Source organism: Haliotis asinina, chromosome 3 (assembly GCF_037392515.1).
Source record: "Haliotis asinina isolate JCU_RB_2024 chromosome 3, JCU_Hal_asi_v2, whole genome shotgun sequence".
NCBI lineage: Eukaryota > Metazoa > Mollusca > Gastropoda > Lepetellida > Haliotidae > Haliotis > Haliotis asinina.
The window spans coordinates 38,268,246-38,291,519 of record NC_090282.1 but is presented as its reverse complement, the minus strand read 5'-3'; the positions used below and the strand labels follow the sequence as shown (position 1 = coordinate 38,291,519).

Here is a 23,274-nt window from a genome sequence, read left to right as displayed (position 1 = left end):
CTATGATGATCGGGTTAGAACTGGTCTTCAACAACCCATGCTTGTGACGAAGACTAACGGTATCAGGTGGTCAGGATCAATGACACGTCATTATTTTTGGTAGGTCGATGCTTCAGCTGTTGATCACTGGATTGTCTGATCCAGACTCAATTATTCTGCAGACTGTCACCATATAGCTGGAATATTGCTGAGTGCAGTGTTAGTTTCGTAAAAATAAAACAAACACAAACAAGGCTGCACACTAACCTGGAAAATGTCACTGTGCACACCCCACCTAGATATGCCCACAGTTGACACATGTCAGCATATCCAAATTGTGCAGATTGATGCTGATGCTGTTGATCACTGGACTGTCAGGGCCAGATCAATTATTTACAGACTGCTGCCATATAGCTGTAATGTTGCTGAGTGTAGGGTTAAATAACAAACAAACAAATGTAAATTGTGGCAGATCTTTGAATTTTCCCACATTGGTAAACCAATAAACACAGGTTGGGTGGTGACAAATCTAGCAAAATAATCAAAGAGACACAACATTCTAAACCAATATGACAGGATCCAGTTGTTCCTCGGACGACAGGGCAATCAATGCCCCTTGGGGCATGTGAAGAGCAGGATTGTCATATATAACACTGAAGAAACACAAAATTGTGATATTTATTGATCACATAAAAATATTACAAAAATATTCAGAGTTACTTCGATTCTCTGAAACTTTATGCATAGTCTCATGCAACCGTCTCATTCAGTCAAGACAACCCTCTCTGAACTCTGTATCAGCAGTATACACCACATATCCACTAAGAAGCACATTGTCCAGTTACTAGTCTACTTAGAGCAAGTCTATTTTATAGAACAAATATATATGGATGACAACTTCTTTAATTCAAGAGCACAATGTTTCAAGATACAACAACCTGTACCGATATGTTGTGCTCTTGAAATAAAGAAGGTGTCATCCATATATACTTGTTCTATCTTACTTCCAACTTCTAAATATGCCACTGAAAGTTTATTTTCATTCAAGATATCTCTCCTCCTTTTCATCAATATCCCATCAGTAAAATAATGATAATTTACTTTTTATCAATCTGTGGACTACTTCATTGAAGAAAAATACTGAAAACGTTAAAAGATATCTTAACAAATCCGCATTTAAGATATTATAAGGATTTAAATAATTTTTACATTAGCAATCAAATGATAAATAATACACAACCATTAACCTTGACCTTGTTCTTTCATTCTTAATTCAACCTTATCAATATGGAAACTTATTTCTGCTATGATTCATTCAAATGTGTTTTGAAAGAGGAATGTGGACATTAAATGTTTACTCCAATATGTAATCAAACAAAATTTCTATCTATTGTTTTATAAGAGCATACATGAATATAACTAGGTTTGTCCTAACACAATTGCGGTAAAAAACCTATTGGTAATTATTAACTCATGGATGAGTGATATGCCATACTGATTAATGCATATTAAGAAGGAAAACTGTATTCAGATTACATGTCAAAAAACAGCCATAAACATTGGGGAAATACAATTCTAAAATCCCTAATAACATTATTTTTTCTGATTTTTGATTAATTGGCAGGATGGGGAACTATGTATTTCACTTTTAATCCAAGAAAGCTATAAATGTTACATGTTGTCAAGGGCTGGCTGGTTTCTGAATAGCAATGTGCCAAAACATGTCATTATTCACACATGATTTCTTATCACTCTGAAGCATATTTACAAGAAAATAATAATTAATCAATGACAGAAAATGCTGTGAAAACAAATTCTTTACAAGTGACTGCACAAAATATGATATCATTTTAGAAAGACAACATTTTGGAATGGCTTTTGAAGGATGTTACGTCTGATCAATTCAAGTCAAAGAAATTAGTTTCAAACTGATTAATGCATATCTTGTGATATGATACATTTTGTATAATATAGTTATCAGGGAAACATCATTATCACTTTTTCATCTGACAGCATGTTAGGGGCAAGCATGCAAATTTTATCTTAAGGCCAGACCAATTTTATTTCTTGTTTTTCAAATTTTTGTCCTCAGAAAATCCAAAGACAGAATGGAAAACAATATATAAATAAAATCAACAGTCAAAGTCATATTCCTTCTAAATATTAAAAGTATTTTACTTCTGGAAATTTATGAAGTATACATGGGATAAAAGACAATCCAAAAACAAATCCTGGTAAATTTACATTTTTGGCTGATATAAACATAAGGATTGTTTTTTTAGAGCAGCGAAAATACATTTTTATATTTTTTTAGCATTGAAAAACTCCAACAGGCAGGTCCGTAAAACAAGAAATAAAACAGTTCTGGCCTAACCTAAGCTAATGAGGCAATAACAATTTTTGGTTAAGCAGATTGTGACCCTTCTGTCCTAATATCTGTCAGATACAGAATAATAAAGACCTGTCCCCTAAAACAATGAGATGTAAAACAATGGGAGCTTGTTTGCAATAATCACTGACACACCGCTATCTCATTTCCAGGTTATTACTTCAACAAATAAATTGCCACCAAACATATTTTATCATCAGCAAATACATCATTGACAATAATACCATACACATTAATGATCTTCAATTTCAACACAAAAATGATCCATAAAGAACAATATTGTGTGGTTTAAACAATAAAGAACAAGCTATGTTAGCATGGCAGTAAAACTATCGATTAACAGAATCTGACTATGTTTTTGCATGCACCAATGGTGAAAATGAACAAATACTACCCATCTAACAGCTAGGCTACAAGTCCCTGATCACATAAAATAAACATTTTGTGCTTTTTTCATCATTACTGATGGAAGTGTCTGGTAAAACACAATTACATATGACACCATTTTGATTAATTCTGCATCAACAAAGCCAATGATATGTGTCAGTTTGATAGCATCTGAGTGCCCTTGTACAAATTATTTAACAGCTAAGGTGATTATATCTCACGTACCTTTACATAGAGTTACAGCATACACAGAGTACAACATGCTTTGTACAATGGTACCCGGATTTTTCCCCTCTATGTAATGCTCAACTTCTGATAGGGACGTCTGTACAACAAATACTAATAAACAAAAATGTCCCTATCAAAAGTTGAACTGTTTACATAAAACATCCTCTATCAGAGATCATAGGGTATTACACTTACTTTACTCGAGATAATAGGTATAAACTTTAACTCTTTGATCTACTGTACAGTAAACTGATTGATTGTCTGGCCAGTGTTTTGAGAGAAAACACCTCTATCAAGTATGTATGTAATAAGGCCACAAGAAAGTAATTATTAGATTTTCATTTTGAATGTTATGAAGGAAGCAATTATATTACAAAACAAACTGTTCAAGGCATCTTTATTATTGACACAGAGGATTGATGTGTGCACTCTCTGTGTGTAATTAATTGATGACCAAAAAAGGCAATATTCCAGCAATATCACAGTGGGGGACACCACCATTGAGAGCTTCAGACTCAGGTTAAAACAAAACATATAATAATTAATTAATTATGGCCTGATGCACAATATTAGACACATGTCTATACACAGAAACAATAATAATGTTATGCTACATTTTAATCAATATATACTACCAAAATATGCCCATACAAGTCAGCAATCAATATTAATAAATACAGAAGTTCAAAATATTGTTAGAAGATCCTGATTACTTGTCCTCATGATGACATTTATGGTTAGTGTGACGTTTAAACTGCCTTGTGGTGTAAATCCGCAGTATGACTTACTCGGGGGCAACATGGTGGGTAGATCAGAGAATAGGATTCCGAGCAGCACTGGGCCCTTGCAAACCAACCTTAGAGATAAGACAGGACTAAGTCTCCATTATCTGATCACTGAGATCACTTTCTGGGACAAGTCTCTAGACCCCGTTGTAAAATGCAACCTTAGCTTTGAGTGTTGTAGATCTATCCTGATTATTGAAGTTGGGATCATCTAATATCTAAGTTTGTTACTTTTATGAAACATATTTTAACAATCATGCACATATCTGACTATCTTCACATGTAAGTTACTGGATAAGCATGTGTTACAACCTAGCTATAAAATCTGATACGCCTTCAGATTGGTTGGTCTAATCTGATTACACAGGAACAGGTACAATGCATAAAGCACATTCATCCGGCTTGTCTCTGATGTGCGAAGCTCTAATTACATACTTTGTTTCAACTTTCAACTTCATCCATACAGTATATAGTCAGCCAATCAGGTGTTAGCATGGTAGCAAAACAATCAAATGTTGACAATCAGCCAATCAGATGCACAGAATATTCTACACCATTCAGATGGTAATAATCAACCAATCAGAAGCTTTGTGTAGATTCTTGACCAATTATGCTCAGACAGTAAAAGCTAATCTGACACCAGTTGCTGATGTTTACCACTGAATGCTGATAATGACATTCAAGTTAAATAAACACTACATTTGACTCGCCACAGCATTTGGAAAAGAAAACATCCAAGACTCTTTACTGATTAACAGATTTCCATTATTTTATATTACTTCTAAACTGTGACATTCACAGTTTCAGTTTTAAACTCAACAAAACAAAATGATTAAAAATATGAAATAAGTACATCATAGATCAGTTCAGTGGAAATGTATTCCTGACGCCAACTGTCAGCGGTAAAAAAAATAGTAAAATTGTGCAGAAAGCCTTTTTTAGATCACATAATATTTCAGTAAAGCATACTGAACGAGCAATAGATCAAGGCCAGTCAGAATATGGCAATGTATGGCAAGGTAAGCATCTGGTATTATGCTGATGAAAAGTTATAAATCAAATGCATATCAACATCAATCGCCATCAGATCTCTAACATGACTGATCCATGAAAAGGAATTAATATAAAAAAGAAAGCTATACAGGAATGATAATATTAAATATATAGACATTACTAACAATCTTTGGAATTATTTGTATCACAGGACAAATGTCAAGCAAACAATTGTCAAAAACAAAAATTTCTTTCTTGGAGTTAAAATATGATTCTTCACAACCAGGCAGACATTTTAGGAAATATGTAACAAAGATTGTTTAAAAATCAGCGTAAAGATCAGACAAACCTAAAAATATTACAAAGTAATATAACTTAATTTGTACAACAAATCTATCAGCTGATCTTAAAAAGATATACAAAACTGTCAGTGACAGAATCAGACACTTTTTCCCATATCTAATTTTAACTGGCCCTGGTTACTCCTAATAATCTTTCTCCAACTCAATTATGCATACATGACTAAACTGCAGGACTAGAAAACCAGAATGACAATGCCTAGTAACTAACAAATCAAATATATCTAAATTACTAGTAACTAACAAAAACAAATATATCTAAATTACTTTCAATCACATTTTGCCATTTACCTACATACGAATTTAACAAACAAATTTATAAACTAATGTATAAAAATGTCTGGCCTAAAAATAAGCTGCATAAAGGGCTGTGAGAGGTTGACACAGTCAAACTGTACGTCGCGAATCAAACATGTGGTTTGTCAATAAACATGCAGAAAAAAGTAGCATTTATTAATAACTGCCAGCACTAGATATTCTACAAAACTACAACAAATGAACAGAATATACATTTTGATCACTGATCATCTAACATGTTAAACTATTGAGATTCAGTATAACATCAGGAAATACTATTAAAAAAATACTGAATGTGAGATTCATGTAGTATACAGCTAAAACTATGAGTGATCTTCGCAAGAATTTCAGTGATCTAACTTTGGTAAGAGTTATTAGCAAGTGCAAACCGGAACGTAGTTAAAGCAAATCTTTCACACAAAAACCAAAGTTATGATGACATAGCACTGAAAAATTAAAAGAAATCCTTACTAATTCCTTTTAACTGAACTGTACTTACAATCTTTACATATTGGAATATTGAATCTATCCGCTTAAAACAAGCACCATAAAATCATAAACATTTACCAACAAAGCTAAACCATTATCAAATTGAGAATTGACAAATGAGAGTATTTTTTTCATAAACAATCAAATTAATATACCATAACAAAATATACAAACAAGGATGCATCAGCATGAAATGACATCTGGCCAGTGTGCTTCCAGCAGAGTTATCTCCCCTGATTAAACAGCATGATTTCAAATTACCATGACCGGACTCATCTATTACATCATTGCTAATGTTTTTGTGTAGTTCTCCCCTCGCAAAAACACATGAGGATATAACCAAGACTGATATTAGGGCTGGAAGGAAGAACTATGTTGGGTTTTCTTTAATAAAGAAAGATAACCTGCTTCAGAAATTGATTGATGTATGTATCTGGATAAAAACTAGATACTATTCTATTATGAGGAATAATGTATGCAGTCACACAGGGAAGCACCAGTATGATTCTGTGCAGGAACAGAACAATGGTAAGAATCCCATTCTGTAATTAATGTGTAGGGAATGATTGCTGCAATAGCTGGTGAGATTCCTTGCTACCAGTCTGTTGATAATTTTGGAGGAGTTATTGATGCAATCCCAGGGAAGGACACTGGCTACAAGTTTGTTAATTTAGATCAGGGGAATGATTGATAATTGAAAGAACATGGCTGCCATCTTTGAGGAATGGTCAATGAATATACTGGGCAGGAACAGGATTGTTTCTGTTTACCAAGGATTATGTCGGAAAGCACACAAAAATCATCATCATCATCATCATCATCATCATCATCATCATCATCATCATCAACTTGAAAACGAATACAAAGCAACTATTTGCTTTTTGCACTGGAGGACATATAGATTAACATGAACCCTGACTTCTAATCTGACCCTCAGATTTGCACATTGTGCACATTGAAAAAATCATGTGGATGAACCAGGTATTGGTCTCATTACTGTTTCAATGGAACACTGGCCACAGCCATAAGGGATGTCTGATGTCAAATCAGAAATAATTCCATTGCTATCATATCAGACATAATAACTCTGTCAGAAGACTTGATTTAGACACACTTGAAGAAACTTCAGCCAGATAGCCTGCTGTTTTCAAAAAAACTAAAGACTAGTGATATCATATTCAAATGACATCCCAAGCTTTGTTTATGATATAAAAAGCAATTTTGTTGAGTATTCAAATGAATATAATTCTCATTGATGTTTCAAATGTGCACATAAAGAACAATGCATTCAACAAATTCAACAAAAGACTTGTTGTATCAAAAAACTACCTATACCACTGTGGTTGTGAAATAAACTATTTCTATACCAGTATGGTTGTGAATAAACCTCCTACACATGTAGAAATCCAGAAATGAAATTGGTGGTGGAATATATCTTGAAAATGATAGTGCCTGCACAGGATACGTCTGGAATCTCTCATCAAAAGTTTAACTGGGACTAGTCCAGGTTTCAGATATGAATGTGTCCAAAAGCATCTGAAAATTGTTTTGTCTCAAAAACAAAAGAATCAAACTGCTTACAAATATTTCATTTGAGTTTTTTCCTATTTTGTATAGGGTCATTCGTGACATTATTTGCATTTAATTACCATAAAAACTACTGTCTATTTTGATCAGACATAGTTAATGTAAGCAGATACACAGCTGTTCCCACAATAAGAGGATAATCTGTGAATCCAGTTTAAACACTATGAAAACACTGACCTCAAAACATACCCAATCTCATTGCACATTGGTCAAATGAGGAAACTGACACAATCCATGGTAATCAGTGTGACTGTGTTGACATGATTGAACTAAACTGAGAATAGTTTTATAGATTATATTTTCTTTGACTACGATCATGATTGTACAAGCAAACATAATACAACTTTACAGTTTAAAAAACAACAATACCTTACTCACTCATGACACAATTTCCTCTGTTTTCCCATGAAGTAGGGGGCCAAGACATCATGGATGTCCTCATAATATTTCTTCCATAGTTAGGAACTTTCTATTTCGCTTTAATGAACATTTATTTCAATTTAGAGATACCGAATGACTGAGTAAAGATTTTAAACCACAGCGGCAATATTTCTGCCATATCATGACTTAGACACCAAATGATTGTCAGTTTAGTTTCTGAGGATTTGAGAAATCAGTACAAACTTTCAAAGTAGCAATTTGTTAAGAATAAGGTTCTTGTGATTTAATGTCACAAAAAGAAAGCTTACACATCTAGATATCACCTTTGGATCTGTACTTTGGCATCACTTCAACGTTTGGTAAAACAGAATGCACTGTCCTTGTACAAAGAAAATCAACAGATGTTTAATGTAATGTATGGAGGTTTCACTTGCACCTCAACCATAGCATCTTGATCCTGACATATTGACATTATATATAAGGATCATATTGTCCATGTGGATGTGAACCTCGACAGATGATAGTTCAGTCTTTACAGCCAAAGGAACATATCAGTCCCTCTCAGGCACTTGAGATTCTGATTTTGATCGGAATCGATAATCATTGGGTCGTAATCCATTTGGCTTCCGATTTTCCATGTTGGCATTTAGATTCCAGCTGACGCGAGTCTGTGATGTCCTGGCAAGAGGTGGTGTGGAAACAGAGTTTACTGTGAAGTTTGAATGTTTAGCTGAGACATTTCGCTGAGTCCTCGATCGTTGTTTGTTTGGGACGGCCATCATGGTACTTGGTTGTATCACATATCTGTACAGGAAAAATAGAAAGAGATCTTATACAGTCTCTCTATTCAGCAACTTCATCATACAGACATGAATCTATGCACGCAGGAGCCACTTGGGAGGTCTGGTTCAAGGAGACTGTTTTTGTTTGGTTTACTGTACGACACACTCAACAATATTGCTGCCATATAGCTGTGGTCTGTACACAATCAAGTCAGGACCCACCCATGAAGGTCCGGGGTATAATAGGCCTTCAGCAACCCATGCTTGCCATAAAAGGCAACTATGCTTGTCGTAAGAGGCGACTAATGGGATCAGATGGTCAGGCTCACTGACATGGTTGACATGTCATCGGTTCCCAACTGCGCAGATGTATCCTCATGCAGTCCAGTGATCAACAGCATGAGCCTCAATCTATGCAACTGGAATACGATGACTCTCACTCTGTGGACACATATCTGTCTCTGGAAACACATATCTGGTCTAACTTGATTATTTAAGCTGCTTTTAGCAATATTCCAGCATTATAACAGAGGGGGATACTAGTAATGGGCTTCACACATTGTACCCATGTGGGGAATAGATTTATAATATTGCCTGGTGTCAGGGATAGAAACACAGAAACAGGGATAGAAAATGATACATAATCAAAGAGAGGGTACTGACAGTCTAGCATTACTTACTACACAGCACATTTGCCAACAGGATATCATTATAATGATATGTTATTGGTAACAAGATTAATGTTACTTTGGATTGCAGAACACCATTTGGGCTTTCAAACATCTCCTGTTTACCATAAGGGAGCATATGCGAGCAATAATCTATGATCACATCATGGTATTCTTAAGATAATCAAGAATCTTTTTATCTGCCCAGGACCAGTCTATGACATTCAAAATTTTCTACTTAGGAGATAAACATCATGTGTTGGCCAATTTCTGGGTGTTATTGAGTATTTGAAGCCCGGGAATACATTTGGAACCCACGGCGTCGACATTATAAACCAAAAAGTAAACCAAAGGGTTTTACTGTCTGCACTCCTTTACATTGAGTATGGATACAGCCGTGAAGTGTCATCAGCTGGCCGTTTCATCTGGTTCCCATGGTAGCATTTGGATCTGCACATTTGTGACGTCATTCTGACTTTATGTCACAATATGATTTGAATGACGTCCCCACCATGGATGACACAACAAAACAATTGTTTGTGATGTTTCTATGTGTCAATATGCAGCGAATAGTCTTGCAATTTCCAGGAATGAAATCCCATTTGATCATATTTTTCAACCAATCAGATTACAGAACACTGTGATTTTGGTTTACAATATGTGATAAATACACTTACATCATATCTCCATTCTTCAATTTCCTCTTGGGAGAGGGGTTCACTATCACATAGGACAGCAAGCTGTCTTGTTCTTTCACTGCACCTGTTCCAGCAAGATTTATCCATGATTGACAGGGCTTAACTACGAATGAATCGTCACATTGACAACTGTATGTCTGAGGACACTTATACTTTGTCAGATGACTAGAATATACAACCTTAAACAGTGACGTTATGAAAGTGGGTAATTTATATTTAGATTACAATTAATGTCATATTTAACAGGTATACCAATGCAAATATAGGTCTATAAGCAAGCTTATAGAGAAACTAAATCAATGACATTACTTAACATGACTTAAATCACTGGAAGCTGGTGATTCCAGACATAGAAATTCTAGAATTCTCTCAGTACTAATCATGGCTTATTGATACTGGATTCAAAAGATTATAACTATTTTTCCATTATCACAGGGTTCTCTTCTAAAATAATTCAAAGGGAGATAACTCTACCAGCACCCAATACAAATCTTACATGAGAACTGTTTTGCCTTGGAATATCTGTAAAGTTAAAACCTTCCAGTTATCTTACTCTGTTCGTCAGTAATGTTGAGACTCTTCATTCTGCTGTTGATGAGATCTCGAGCCTCATTCTGATCAGTGTCTGTGAAATACATCCTACTGGCAATGGACTGTTTATACTTGGTCGGGCCTTGTCGGGGCCTTGGTTTACTGATGTTGTTGTTCATGCTCTGTGAAAGAGGTACATAAATGTTAGTCACAATTACTCTGTAATTCGGAGAAAACCAATCTTCTTCTCTGCAGGAGATACAATGCTGTCATGCAGGCTGCAGATACTCAATATCCAAACAAGAGTCATCAGAAGCTGACATGTCCCCCCAGCCCCCACATGTTTGAAAGGACAAATCATCTCACAGTTACACATTGTTTTTTGAGACTTAAGTTTGAATTGTTTCCATGAAATTCGTGAAAAACATAAATGCCATATATCTGTAATCAGCAAAGTCACAATTTCAAGATCTGTCTCATATATCTGCCAAGATCTGTTGCAAGATATGAAATGGTTTTCAAGTTGTGCTCTGGGAACGATGCCCATCCCTCCATTTTGAGACTAAGTCCGAAGCGTTTCCATGGAAACCAAGAAAATAATACATCAAGAAAACCTTCAAAATCCAAAAGGCAGTTTTTGAGTTCTGCTCTGGAAATGAAACACACCTCTCCCTTTTCAGACTAGGTCCAAAACGTTTCCATGGAAACCGAGAAAATAATAAATCACAAGATCCTGTACATAGCAAAAGGCACCACTATAGGTTCTGATTGATATATCCACCAAGTTTTGCATAAAAATAATGAATGTTTTTTGAGTTTTGCTCCGGAAACGAAGCCCATCCCTCCATTTTGAGACTAAGTCTGAAACGTTTCCATGGAAACCAAGAAAATTTGAAATCACAAAAACCTGCAAATAGCAAAAGGCACCACTTCAGCTTTTGACTGATATATCTACCAAGTTTTACAGAAAAATATTGAACGGTTTTTGAGTTCTGCTCCGGAAATGAAACACACCTCCCACTTTTGAGACTATGTCCGAAACATTTCCATGGAAACTGAGAAAATAATAAATCACAAAAACCTGTACAAAAACCCGGTAAAATGTAAATGTAGCCTGTTTCAGGCAGTCAGACAGGTCTTATTTCATACACTGATATTTGTGATCAAAAATGAGGAGCAATGTGCTGAATACATGGAATTAATGCCACTTTTAGCAATATTTCAGCAAAATCAAAGTGGGGTACAGCCTGTGAAGGTCTGGGGTAGCACAGACATTCAGCAGCCCATGCTTGCCATAAAACCCATGCTTGTTGTATGAGACGACTAAAGTCAACCTTGCTGACTTGGTTGACACATGTCATCGGTTCCCATTTGCGCACACTGATGCTGATGCTGTTGATCACTGGACTGTCTGGTCCAGATTTGATTATTTACAGACTGCTGCCAAATAGCTGGAATACTGCTGAGTGTGGTGTAAAACTAAACACACTCAAAGTGGGGCACACCAAAACTATGCTTCGCCCATTATAAAAGCTTTAAATACTGGGTTACTCATTTGCCACCATAATATGATTTAAACATTAGACTTTCTATAGATAATACGGACTTAAAGGATAACAACTTCTTACATTGCCTGAATGTGAAGATGTATCAAAACATCACAATCACAAAATAAAGAAGCTGTTATACTTAATGTTGTCAATATAGTAATCCCCAACTTCAAAATTCTACTGAAAGAATTTATATATATACATGTTCCTTGAAGAGTGTCTAGTCAAGTCTAACAAGTGAACAGTTGTAGGGTAGATCACATGACATTACCCTGAGGTCTGGGTCTGATGACACAACAGGCGTGGGTCGTTTCTCCGAGCGGTAGATGGCAATTGGGATCTCCCCTGTGGTGGAACACAGGCCCTGATACAGATCCCCGTAAGTAGGGAACTGAGCTAACGTGGCCCTCCGGACCCTCACCTGTAACACAGTCATATAACTTTCTAACAAAGACTCTTATAATGAGGCCAACAAACTCAGGTGGACAGCTTTAACTGGATTTCAGTTGCATACCAAGAAAACTTCATGGTGGGCTCTCATGAATATATTGCAAGTTAACTTCATAGTCACATTATTAACTAGGGCTTTGATGGTGATGCTAACAAACTCTTCAGCGTTAACTGAATTTCTGTGACATAACATATTTGGCATAAAAATCACCTTAAACACTAAAAAAATTCAAATGTTGGACTCTTACATAAGCACTGCAAGTGAACTTCATTGTCAGTGATCAAATACATACATACACAACATAATTTAGAAAGTGGTCAAATGTACCACATGTTATATGGGTTTACTCTTCTTCAGGAAAATACAGATTCAGATACATTTTGGGGTTGAGTCCCTTACAGGAATTTGAACCCTACCTATCAGAGATACGGACTCTAATCTTTTGGTATTAAATTGAAAACATATGTTAAACAAGAATCATTGAATATAATAGCAGAAGCCAAATCCTGAGTTGTCACTGAGTATCGTCAGCCATATTAATGTGATGGTAATGACTGAATACTTACACTGGAGAGATGGCCAGAGTTGTGTTGAGCATCAATACCCAGAAGTAATCGTACAAAACTGATGAGGTAACCCTTCACAAATGTCTGGGGGAAAGAAAAGATGCAAACATTTCACTGAGACCTTCCTCTTATTCCTCCTCATGATCAATGAAATAGTAACAATTCAGATTTTTAAAATCAAGATGAATGCAAAATTTAGAAAGGTTCATATATTACCATTAGAAAAAATGTAAACATATCAAAAGGAAAGATATGAGATCCCATGCTGTCAATCTCACTGCTTATATGAAAGGACCAGTTAGAGTTATCCCCCATGATTACCCAGAACACAAGCTCTATCACATTACAATTACAGAATGCCAAGTGCTCTAGTAAGAAGCTCACCAAAGATGACGTCTGCTAGTTTAAGAGGGCGTTCTCCTGGCTGAGTTTTAAGAATATGCTCAGCAGGTGGGTGTTTTATTTATCTGCTCCTTAGAGTAAATATGCAGACATGAGTTTCTAACTTTTTGCTATTTGTGAGACATTGTAGGCAAATAGCATCAATCAATTTAGTTAACTGTGCATAAGGTTTGGTCGAATATCTATGACACTATCTATCATTACAGCTATTTATTCTTGTGTTCTGTAAAAAGTGGCATCTTATTACTTTCCTGACCATCAGTATTGGGCTAAGCACAAATTACGAGAGAAATGTCACATAATGCTATACAAGTCATACAAAATATATCTCCTTCATGAGCACTGCTCCCCACTCCGAATGTAGAGATACCAAAGTGTGATTTACTATGGAAAGAAATAAGCCACATAACTGATAAAACACCCTAAAGAAACTGAACTGTAATGTAAATCTTGTAGGTGTGTTTACTGTTATTGTCCGGAATGCTTTCATCATACATACATTGTGAAAAAGATAAGCCAAATCCATATTGCTAACTGTCAAGCACCTATGAGTCAGCATACACCTTATAGCTCAGCCATAGCTATGACGTCAGAAGACAGTTTTTATGAAAAGAAACTTGACAGTTATATGTCAGACTTGACACATCATTGCTGGATATGTGAGAGGGTGAGTGCAGCTGTACCTGGTATAGAAGTCTGTCCAACATCCCTGCACTGAACACCTGCCCCGCAGCGAATGGGAGGCGGAACAAATGTGGCAGGTTGGAGCTGGTCCTCTCCTTCAGTTTCTGGGCAAAACATTAGACACTATCAAGATAAAACTTAATCTAATCAAAATGACTCTCAAACATGAAGTGCAATAACTTGTTTAGAATTTTTTAAGTAACTGCAATATGTTCAATGAATAGAAAGAAAAAGTACCCAAGACACAAATGAAATCCAATTTTGTCCAAGTTTAATTTACATTAATTCCACACAGTTCATATTGGCTGTAAAAAAGGATCAATGACGTAAATTGTGTTGTATGCACTAGTAAAATGGTATCAAAATAAGCATGAAGATATTCTACGGTATCAGTGGAAATATTACTTAATCTTGCCCAAATAAGAGGAAGGACCTTTGAAAACTGGTCTATAAAATTCACACTGAATACAAAATGTACAATGGACAATTTAAAGATGACATTGAAAATCAAATTTTAAGTGTTTCTATTCAATGATTTTGGAGATATTTGATCACTGTGTGTTTACAAGATATATTTCAATCTATATCAGCTGGTCTTACAAAACAACAATATGGATTTATCATTAGCTTTGTTTGATATATACAATATACAGCTGTCATCTCTAAGTGACAGTACATAAGTTAATGATACTTTCAATAATTCATGAATATTATGTGTACTACAAACACAATTGCCTATCATTCATACATATATTTTTGTGAGTCAATGACAATTGTCTATGTCTGTGATAACTGAACAACACAAGAAATGTACCCAAATTCAAAGCTAGAATTTATCAGTATGTAAAATAAGATTAAATGATCTTAGTGCCTGCAGATGTACCTTTTCCAGCTTGGAGATCTCCTGAGAGTAAACATCGTGTGCCTGGAACTGCATGAAGCGCATGTTGGAGGCATCATTCAGCTCTGTGATTACATTGGTGCTGGGGAATAATCTGAAAGGTACGACAATCTACCGTATCCTTCAATTACCACACATGGACAATAAATACAGAGAAACAAGTACATTATTACGTCCAGTCTCTAGGGTAGCTGCTGTATGCTGTATCAAGTCATGACTGAGATCTGGTATGATTCATCCACTTTGACATAATACTGAAAAAATGTAAAGGACCACTTTGGTCTGCATCATGACAAAAGAATGGCACTCATGAAGATCCATGTTAGATTTGGTTTTCAATCACCTATGCTTCTCATAAGAGGCGACTAAAGAGATTGGGCGGTTAGGCTTGCTGACCTTATTCACATATGTCATTGGTTCCCAATTGCAAATATCAATGTTCATGCTGTTGATCACTGGATTGTCTGTTTTACAGACCGCTGCACAGCTGGAATATTGCTGAGTGTGGTGTTAAAAAGCAAACCAACTAAAAGAATGTCTGGAAGATATTGTGCATCATTCTACAAACTGATCTTAGTTTTAAGCAGATCATAACATCCCTACTTCTTATACGAGAGTCGCAACACATTATGGGGTATGGGGCCTGGCTTAGATGGATCAAGACATACCTAGATATCTTCTGGACTGTCACAACTGTTTCTGCATCAGCAAGAGTCTCCTCACTGGCGTCAATGTCCGACTCTTTATTGGAAATGACGACATGAGATGCATGGTTGATGCCAGCACGGAGTAGATCATCGATGCTGAGGGTTGAAAACAAAATAGACTCTAAATATAATGACTCAAAAAAATATTCAACTTTCTGGGCAGAATGTTGTTCAAGCCACGCAGGTACTGCTGATGGAACTTATATTGTATTCTACTGGTATGTTTAATTTAGTTGAAGGCAGATTACTATAAACAGTGATACCTGGAGATTTTTCCTTGTAACCAGTAGACAAGAGGGAATGCAGCTATAGTCTCCAGAAACATGGTGTCTGGTCTGGAAGTACAACCAAAAAAAATGTGTAACTACATACATATCACAGTACTCAAGGACTATATATAGCACAGTGTATGTAAGCAGTACCACCTTAGTCATCAACAATATATACCACAGAATCCATCAGCAAAATATCACACAGTATCCATCATCAATATATGTGATATACCACTGCAATAACTGCAGTCTGGTATTGACCACCAAACGATTGACATCCCCCAGTATGGGGGCCACTTGATGTGAGGCACTATTAATTAATAAAAATTGCAACTACATGGTCCTCATTCTTAAAGCTCACACACAAATTCCTCCTACATTCATTGACCATTTTGGCCATGATTTCCACACTTTGTACTTCTTTCATTTTGGATTAGACACAAGTCAATATTCTGTGTTCCCACATAGATTAAAACAAATTTGCAGCATCAACTATATTTAACCTACTCTTGTTCCAGTAGTAGAACTATGGGGTTGAGACAACCTATACTATGGAAGCTGCTGCGCAGCGGCACAATGAAGTTGTAGATCCCGGTACTAGCGTACTCAGCAGCCAGGATGATGATCTGGCCTTTCCAGAGGTCGTCTTTGGCCGTCTTGGTCTGACAGTGGTCACAGTTCTGTAACAACACTAAACTATTACTAATATAGGACACATTTTTGGAAAGAAATACCTATGAGTGAGAGATTGAGTTTAGCTTTACGCTACACATCGGTAAATAGTCGACATGACAACACAGTGATCAATGTCATGAGCATCGATCTATGCATTTGGGATCAGATGACATGTCAACCAAGCCATCGAGTCTGACCAGTGGATCCAATTAGTCGCCTCTCATGGCAAGCATGGGTTACTGTGGATCAAGTCTAACTTAGTTGTTAACAGGCTGGAATACCTACAATGTCACACAACTGATAAATGAATCTTGAAGTATTGTTGTGCAGATACATGTATAGCCCAAATATATACATCAACACCTCCTGCACACATACACTGGGAGAAGACTATACTGTTTGTGTTTAATAATATACCTATTTATGTAGACATTCTGACAGATTTGTTGCAAGTTGTGAGTTCTAGTAATACTGATACTGACACTCTGAGAGTGGTGATAGGTGGCATAGTTTCAATTAAAAACAGTATACAGGCTAATGTTTTTTTCATCTACATTATAAGTTGAACTGTCTTCTAAAATATATTTCAAACATCAATCCTGAATATGTGACGGTGTATTAATGAAAATGACCCAAATGACAGTAAAAAGTATGAAATGTCAACAAATAAATCACCATACATAATCATATAATTACAATGTATTATAAACAAGAAATTACAATGTAGTACAAAAAAGGCACTTTATAAACATTTTGAGAATAGAATGAGCTTGAAAAATCATTGCTGTTCTGAGAATCAAACAGAGATGTTACCTACAATAATCCAAGTAATTCTCACTCCGCACACGTAACAATGCAAGACCATGCCGCTTTACCTGTCCCCACTCTAGACAGCAGTAGGGCCTTGGTTCCCTGTGAAGATGGCACTTGGTTCTCCGTGTCCCAACATACAGGGTGCTGGGAGGGGAGCCAGTCATGTACCTGCACAGACAAGGGTGGGGGTCTCCTTGACAAGCTAAGATCAGATGACTGATTTAAGGGAAGAATAATTATGTAGATAATTTGATTAAAACTGCAATTTCCTATTCTCATTCAGTGCATAAACTGAAACTATTCAGTTATCACATCATACTAACTTTCTATGCAAATTCATTAATGCAAACACAGAATCCGCATGCTAATCATCCTTCACACATTACGTACCCATTCACTATCTCACCCTTCAACAGCATCACATCAACCAACCACTATCTCACCCTTCAACCCCATCACATCAACTATCCACTATCTCACCCTTCAACTCCACCACATTAACTAACTGCCATCTCCTCCTCCAACCCCATCACATCAACTATCCACTATCTCACCCTTCAGCAGTATCACATCAACTATTCACTATCTCACCCTTCAACTCCACCACATTAACTATCCACTATCTCACCCTTCAACCCCATCACATCAACTATCCACTACCTCACCCTTCAACAATATCACATCAACTATCCACTATCTCACCCTTCAACCCCATCACATCAACTATCCACTATCTCACCCTTCAGCTCCACCACATTAACTAACTGCCATCTCCTCCTCCAACCCCATCACATCAACTATCCACTACCTCACTCTTCAGCAGTATCATGTCAACTATTCACTATCTCACCACATTAACTATCCACAATCTCACCCTTCAACCCCATCACATCAACTATCCACTATCTCACCCTTCAATATCACATCAACTATCCACTATCTCACCCTTCAACCCCATCACATCAACTATCCACTATCTAACCCTTCAACATCACATCAACCATCCATAATCTCACCCTTCAACAGCATCACATCAACTGTCCAAGACCTAAACATTTAACAGCATCACATCAACTATCTACTACCTCACCCTTCAACAGTATCACAACAACTATTCACTATCTCACCCTTCAACTCCACCACATTAACTAACTGCCATCTCCTCCTCCAACCCCATCACATCAACTATCCACTATCTCACCCTTCAACCCCATCACATCAGCTATCCACTACCTCACCCTTCAACAAAATCATATCAACTATCCACTATCTCACCCTTCAACCCCATCACATCAACTATCCACTATCTCACCCTTCAACTCCACCACATTAACTAACTGCCATCTCCTCCTCCAACCCCATCACATCAACTATCCACTATCTCACCCTTCAGCAGTATCACATCAACTACCCACTACCTCACCCTTCAACAATATCACATCAACTATCCACTATCTCACCCTTCAACCCCATCACATCAACTATCCACTATCTCACCCTTCAACCCCATCACATAAACTATTCACAATCTAACCCTTCAACAACATCACATCAATTATCCACAATCTCACCCTTCAACAGCATCACATCAACTGTCCAATACCTAAACATTTAACAGTATCACATCAACTACCCACTACCTCACTCTTCAGCAGTATCATGTCAACTATTCACTATCTCACCCTTCAACCCCATCACATCAACTATCCACTATCTCACCCTTCAACCCCATCACATAAACTATTCACAATCTAACCCTTCAACAACATCACATCAATTATCCACAATCTCACCCTTCAACAGCATCACATCAACTGTCCAATACCTAAACATTTAACAGTATCACATCAACTATCTACTATCTCACCCTTCAACAATATCACATCAACTATCCACTATCGCACCCTTCAATCCCATCACATCAACTATCCACTACCTCACCCTTCAACAATATCACATCAACTATCCACTATCTCACCCTTCAACAGTATCACACCAACTATCCACTATCTCACCAATAACCAACATCACATTAACTATCAGCTATCTCACATAGCAAAACCGTCACATCTGTATCACCCACGTACAAAATCACATTATCCCATCCCATCAGTAGAGGCGGTGGGGTAGCCTAATGGTCCAAGCTTTTGCTTACCACACTTAAGGCCTGAGTTTGATTCTCAACATGCGAAGGCTATTTCTGGCGTCCCCTGCCATGATATTGCTGGAATATTGCTAAAAGCATTGTAAAACTAAAGTCACTCACTCATCTATAAACACCAGTCCACAAAGTGTATTTTGACAACAAGATATATCAAAGTACAAAACCAGAGGTGTTGATATTCAGCAGTAAGTCATTTCAAACATCAAGGTATCACCCTGTTGTTATAAGCCACTAATTTGTACCTCTTGTCCCTCGTCTGGCTGTTCTGTTAGCTGTACTCACTCCCCTGTAACTGTATCATCGGTAAGATCATTGGGTTAGGTGTTCGCTGTGAGAAGATGACTACTGGTATTTGGGGTGAAGTTTTGAGGTTTTGATGTATTATAGATCGATCTTATAAAATAGAAATCTCACCAGAAATTAAGTATGATTCTGTAACATGAATGAGAAAGTGGAGCCTGTCGATAGTGCTTGAGGCAACAAGGTACCAGTAATTGAACACCATGTTTTCTCACAATCAACACTTGAGTCTAATGGGTTAATTAATAGTAGCAGTTAATCCAGTTTCATGGGAGCGAGTACACCTAACAGAAAAGCCAGGTGAGGGGCTAGAGGGGTGGAGTCACCATTCTACCAAATCCTCACCCTTCCACAGTAGCCTCTGGGAACAATCCCATGACTTTCCCCACAGGCGAGGGTGTCGACTCATTCACAGTGTCCAGGCTGTCTTGGCAGTCATACTCCGGGGAGTTGGGTTCACTTGACTCCCCAATGTTGTCTACAGTGATCTTCAACAGCGGCAGCGCTGCAACATGTACATCACAAAATGTATTCCTGTCAATTTCAGTTCTTCACTAGTACACATCCTCAAAAAAGATTGTCCATTTTAAATAGCCTTATATCGTTGGAAACATATAAACATATTTCATTTCAAAAGTATCTAATGGTCCAGATATTATCATGTAATTACAAGATGATATTCAATAAACTTTTCTGAAATAATTAAACATGCAATAAAACAGGTTTATCTTGAATAAATTCTTGTTTGAACAGAAAATAAATACTAGAAAATTTGTAAAAGAAATTTTGTAGGTAGTTGTGGGGAAAAAGGATTTGGAAACATTTTGGTGATTTTGAAAGACCCAATCTGCCATGTCATTTTTTCTGAAAACAAAAAACCAACTCATGTAAGCATGGTAATTATTGTCTGAAAAGATAAAACCTTGGACATTTAACTGAAAGTGCAAATCAAAAATGAAAATGTCACATGTTCATGGTAAGAACACATTGGTGCATATCACTGAGAACTTTGTAATCAAATGTATGCAACAGAAAATCTCTCAAAGCATGCTCAGATCTGCACATGCATGAAGCATTGAGTGCCATCCTACAGACTGGGTGAATATCAAGCATTTATTTTTACAAAGTTACATTCAATTTTAGCATTGGTCAGAGGATCTGTTTACCATTGTGTTCACAATGATGTACGTACCTAGCACCTTGATCTATCATGTTATTCTAAAGCATAATCTGTGGTTTTAATTGCTGAGTCCTCAACTGCTTGTTAAACTGTGTTCATAAGCTGGGTCAGTGATATTCAGGGGCCTTGCAAATTCTCACCTGGACAATTCCCATCAAGGACATTAAACATTGGACATTTCCACACTGGACAATTCCCCACACAGACATTTCACAACACATATTTTTCCCACCTTACAATGCCCCATCAACATTTTCCAAAACAAACATTTTTCGACTTTACTAATTCTCCATAGAACATTCACTTGAGAGAGATAAGTTGTTTGCCTTGGTTGACAGGATGCTGGTTGTGGTTTGAATACCTAATTCGGTATAATTACGATCCTTGGAAGATCATCAGCATGCTTTAAAGTTTCCCCACAGTGGGAATCATCACATCACGCCTTCCCTGTTACATTTAGCTAAAACAGTTGGCAATAACTGAACAAGTTGTACAGATAATCAGAAGCTAATCTTACATGCTGTGAATATTAAAAATAGTTTTAATATCTGTATAATATTCCTCTTATTCTGAACTTCAATACTTTTCTGAGGAAACCAATGAGAATGAAGGCTTACTTAATCAATAGCCTCTTAAAGAGAAAAGATGTACTTCATATGACAATGGTGCAGGCAGATTAAATGACTTCTAGTCTATTAGTTACATGAACATATATCTGTTAATAATATTACTGTCAGAAGTAAAATTTGAGTCAAGTCATATTGGATGAAATTAGTCATTAAAATGTTAAAATCAAATTAATTTACAAGTAATATCTGTTACATTAATAACACTACAGTTTAAGTGGGAAAATAAATAATCCAATCAAGAGGATATAAAAAAAATATCTTCTACAGTCAATGAAAAGAAAATGGTGCCAGGATATCCTTTCTCACTGCATCACACAAGGCTGGTATTCAGTTGCATTTATTCAGTTTACATTATTTTTCTGTCCATATTTTAATTCACACCTGAAGCCAAACTTTCAAATGCAGTTACAAAAATAATTCTACGCTTGTCGTTTATGTATAAAATACAAGTACATGGCCACCTGTCAGAGGCCGTCTGTTGCCATTTGGGTCTCAGCATGCATCAGTTGGTTTACTGAGCCTGGTTGCCAGCATCTACAGGTCAAGCTAAAAAGTTGGAGTCAGTTCCACACATTGCTACAATGTATGAAGCCGATTTCTGGTGTTACCTGGCAAGATACAGCTGGAATATTGCTAACGAACTGGGTGAAACAAGTCACCAACTTACCTACCAATGGACTTGTGTAAAGTCTATATTTGGAGGCAGTCAAATATTGAAAATCATGCCACAAGTCTCAACCCATGGAACTGAGAGATCATAATGTTAGCTTGAATATGTTCAAATGTTCAACAGACTTTTAAACTTCTCTGTTCTTGAAGGTGATATTTTTTGGAGAGTTTTAACCTCCATTTTACTCAATTTTACGATAATGAAAAACAACCTAAGCTTTGAAGTAATATCTCTGTCAGAAACCCTGATTTCAACCCTGAGACCAGTCATGAGAGTTGTCAGCTGACCACTAGCCAGGAGAGATCATATCGGTTAGCAATGTTAATAACACAATCACAGACAATATTAGGTTGAAACAATGTTTCATGCAATCATGCAACATACATCATGTCAAATGAAAACAAATAGTATTAGCAGTCAATTGCAGCCAAGCATATACATGCTTTAAATCAAACTAGACTGAACCAGTTATGTATGGACTCACTTGATATATCAAGTGATACTTTGACAAACACATAATAATTGCATAATAATTGCATACATAATAATTAGCTCTGTTACATAATAATGCTCAGTTCATAAAGTAAGTATATTTGCACTTCATATCATTGGATGCCAAATCCACCTGAATATGTGCTCAGCTGGTGTCTTGCATTCTCACCAAACTGGCATTTGCCATTGACATTTGACATGTAACACTGACTGAAATCTTAATTCCAGCCTCGTTATCTTTTTTGAATATTTATACCTAAGACAT

The 23,274-nt window shown here is 36.5% G+C and overlaps 1 protein-coding gene across 2 annotated transcripts in view; it reads right to left on the bottom strand.

Moving 5' to 3' along the window:
- Positions 1-643: 643 nt before the first annotated feature.
- Positions 644-23,274, bottom strand: part of LOC137277945 (potassium channel subfamily T member 2-like) — an 87,731-nt gene continuing 65,100 nt past the window's right edge. For both annotated transcript variants that reach the window (XM_067809958.1, XM_067809959.1), the window contains 12 exons: positions 20,384-20,543; positions 17,637-17,742; positions 16,594-16,766; positions 16,078-16,149; positions 15,776-15,910; positions 15,090-15,201; positions 14,206-14,310; positions 13,121-13,204; positions 12,375-12,524; positions 10,576-10,735; positions 10,002-10,086; positions 644-8,678 (listed from right to left, as the gene is read on the bottom strand). In XM_067809958.1, coding sequence (XP_067666059.1) covers positions 8,426-8,678; positions 10,002-10,086; positions 10,576-10,735; positions 12,375-12,524; positions 13,121-13,204; positions 14,206-14,310; positions 15,090-15,201; positions 15,776-15,910; positions 16,078-16,149; positions 16,594-16,766; positions 17,637-17,742; positions 20,384-20,543 — 1,595 coding nt within the window. In that variant the 3' untranslated portion in view covers positions 644-8,425. The remainder of the gene's footprint in view (positions 8,679-10,001; positions 10,087-10,575; positions 10,736-12,374; positions 12,525-13,120; positions 13,205-14,205; positions 14,311-15,089; positions 15,202-15,775; positions 15,911-16,077; positions 16,150-16,593; positions 16,767-17,636; positions 17,743-20,383; positions 20,544-23,274) is intronic.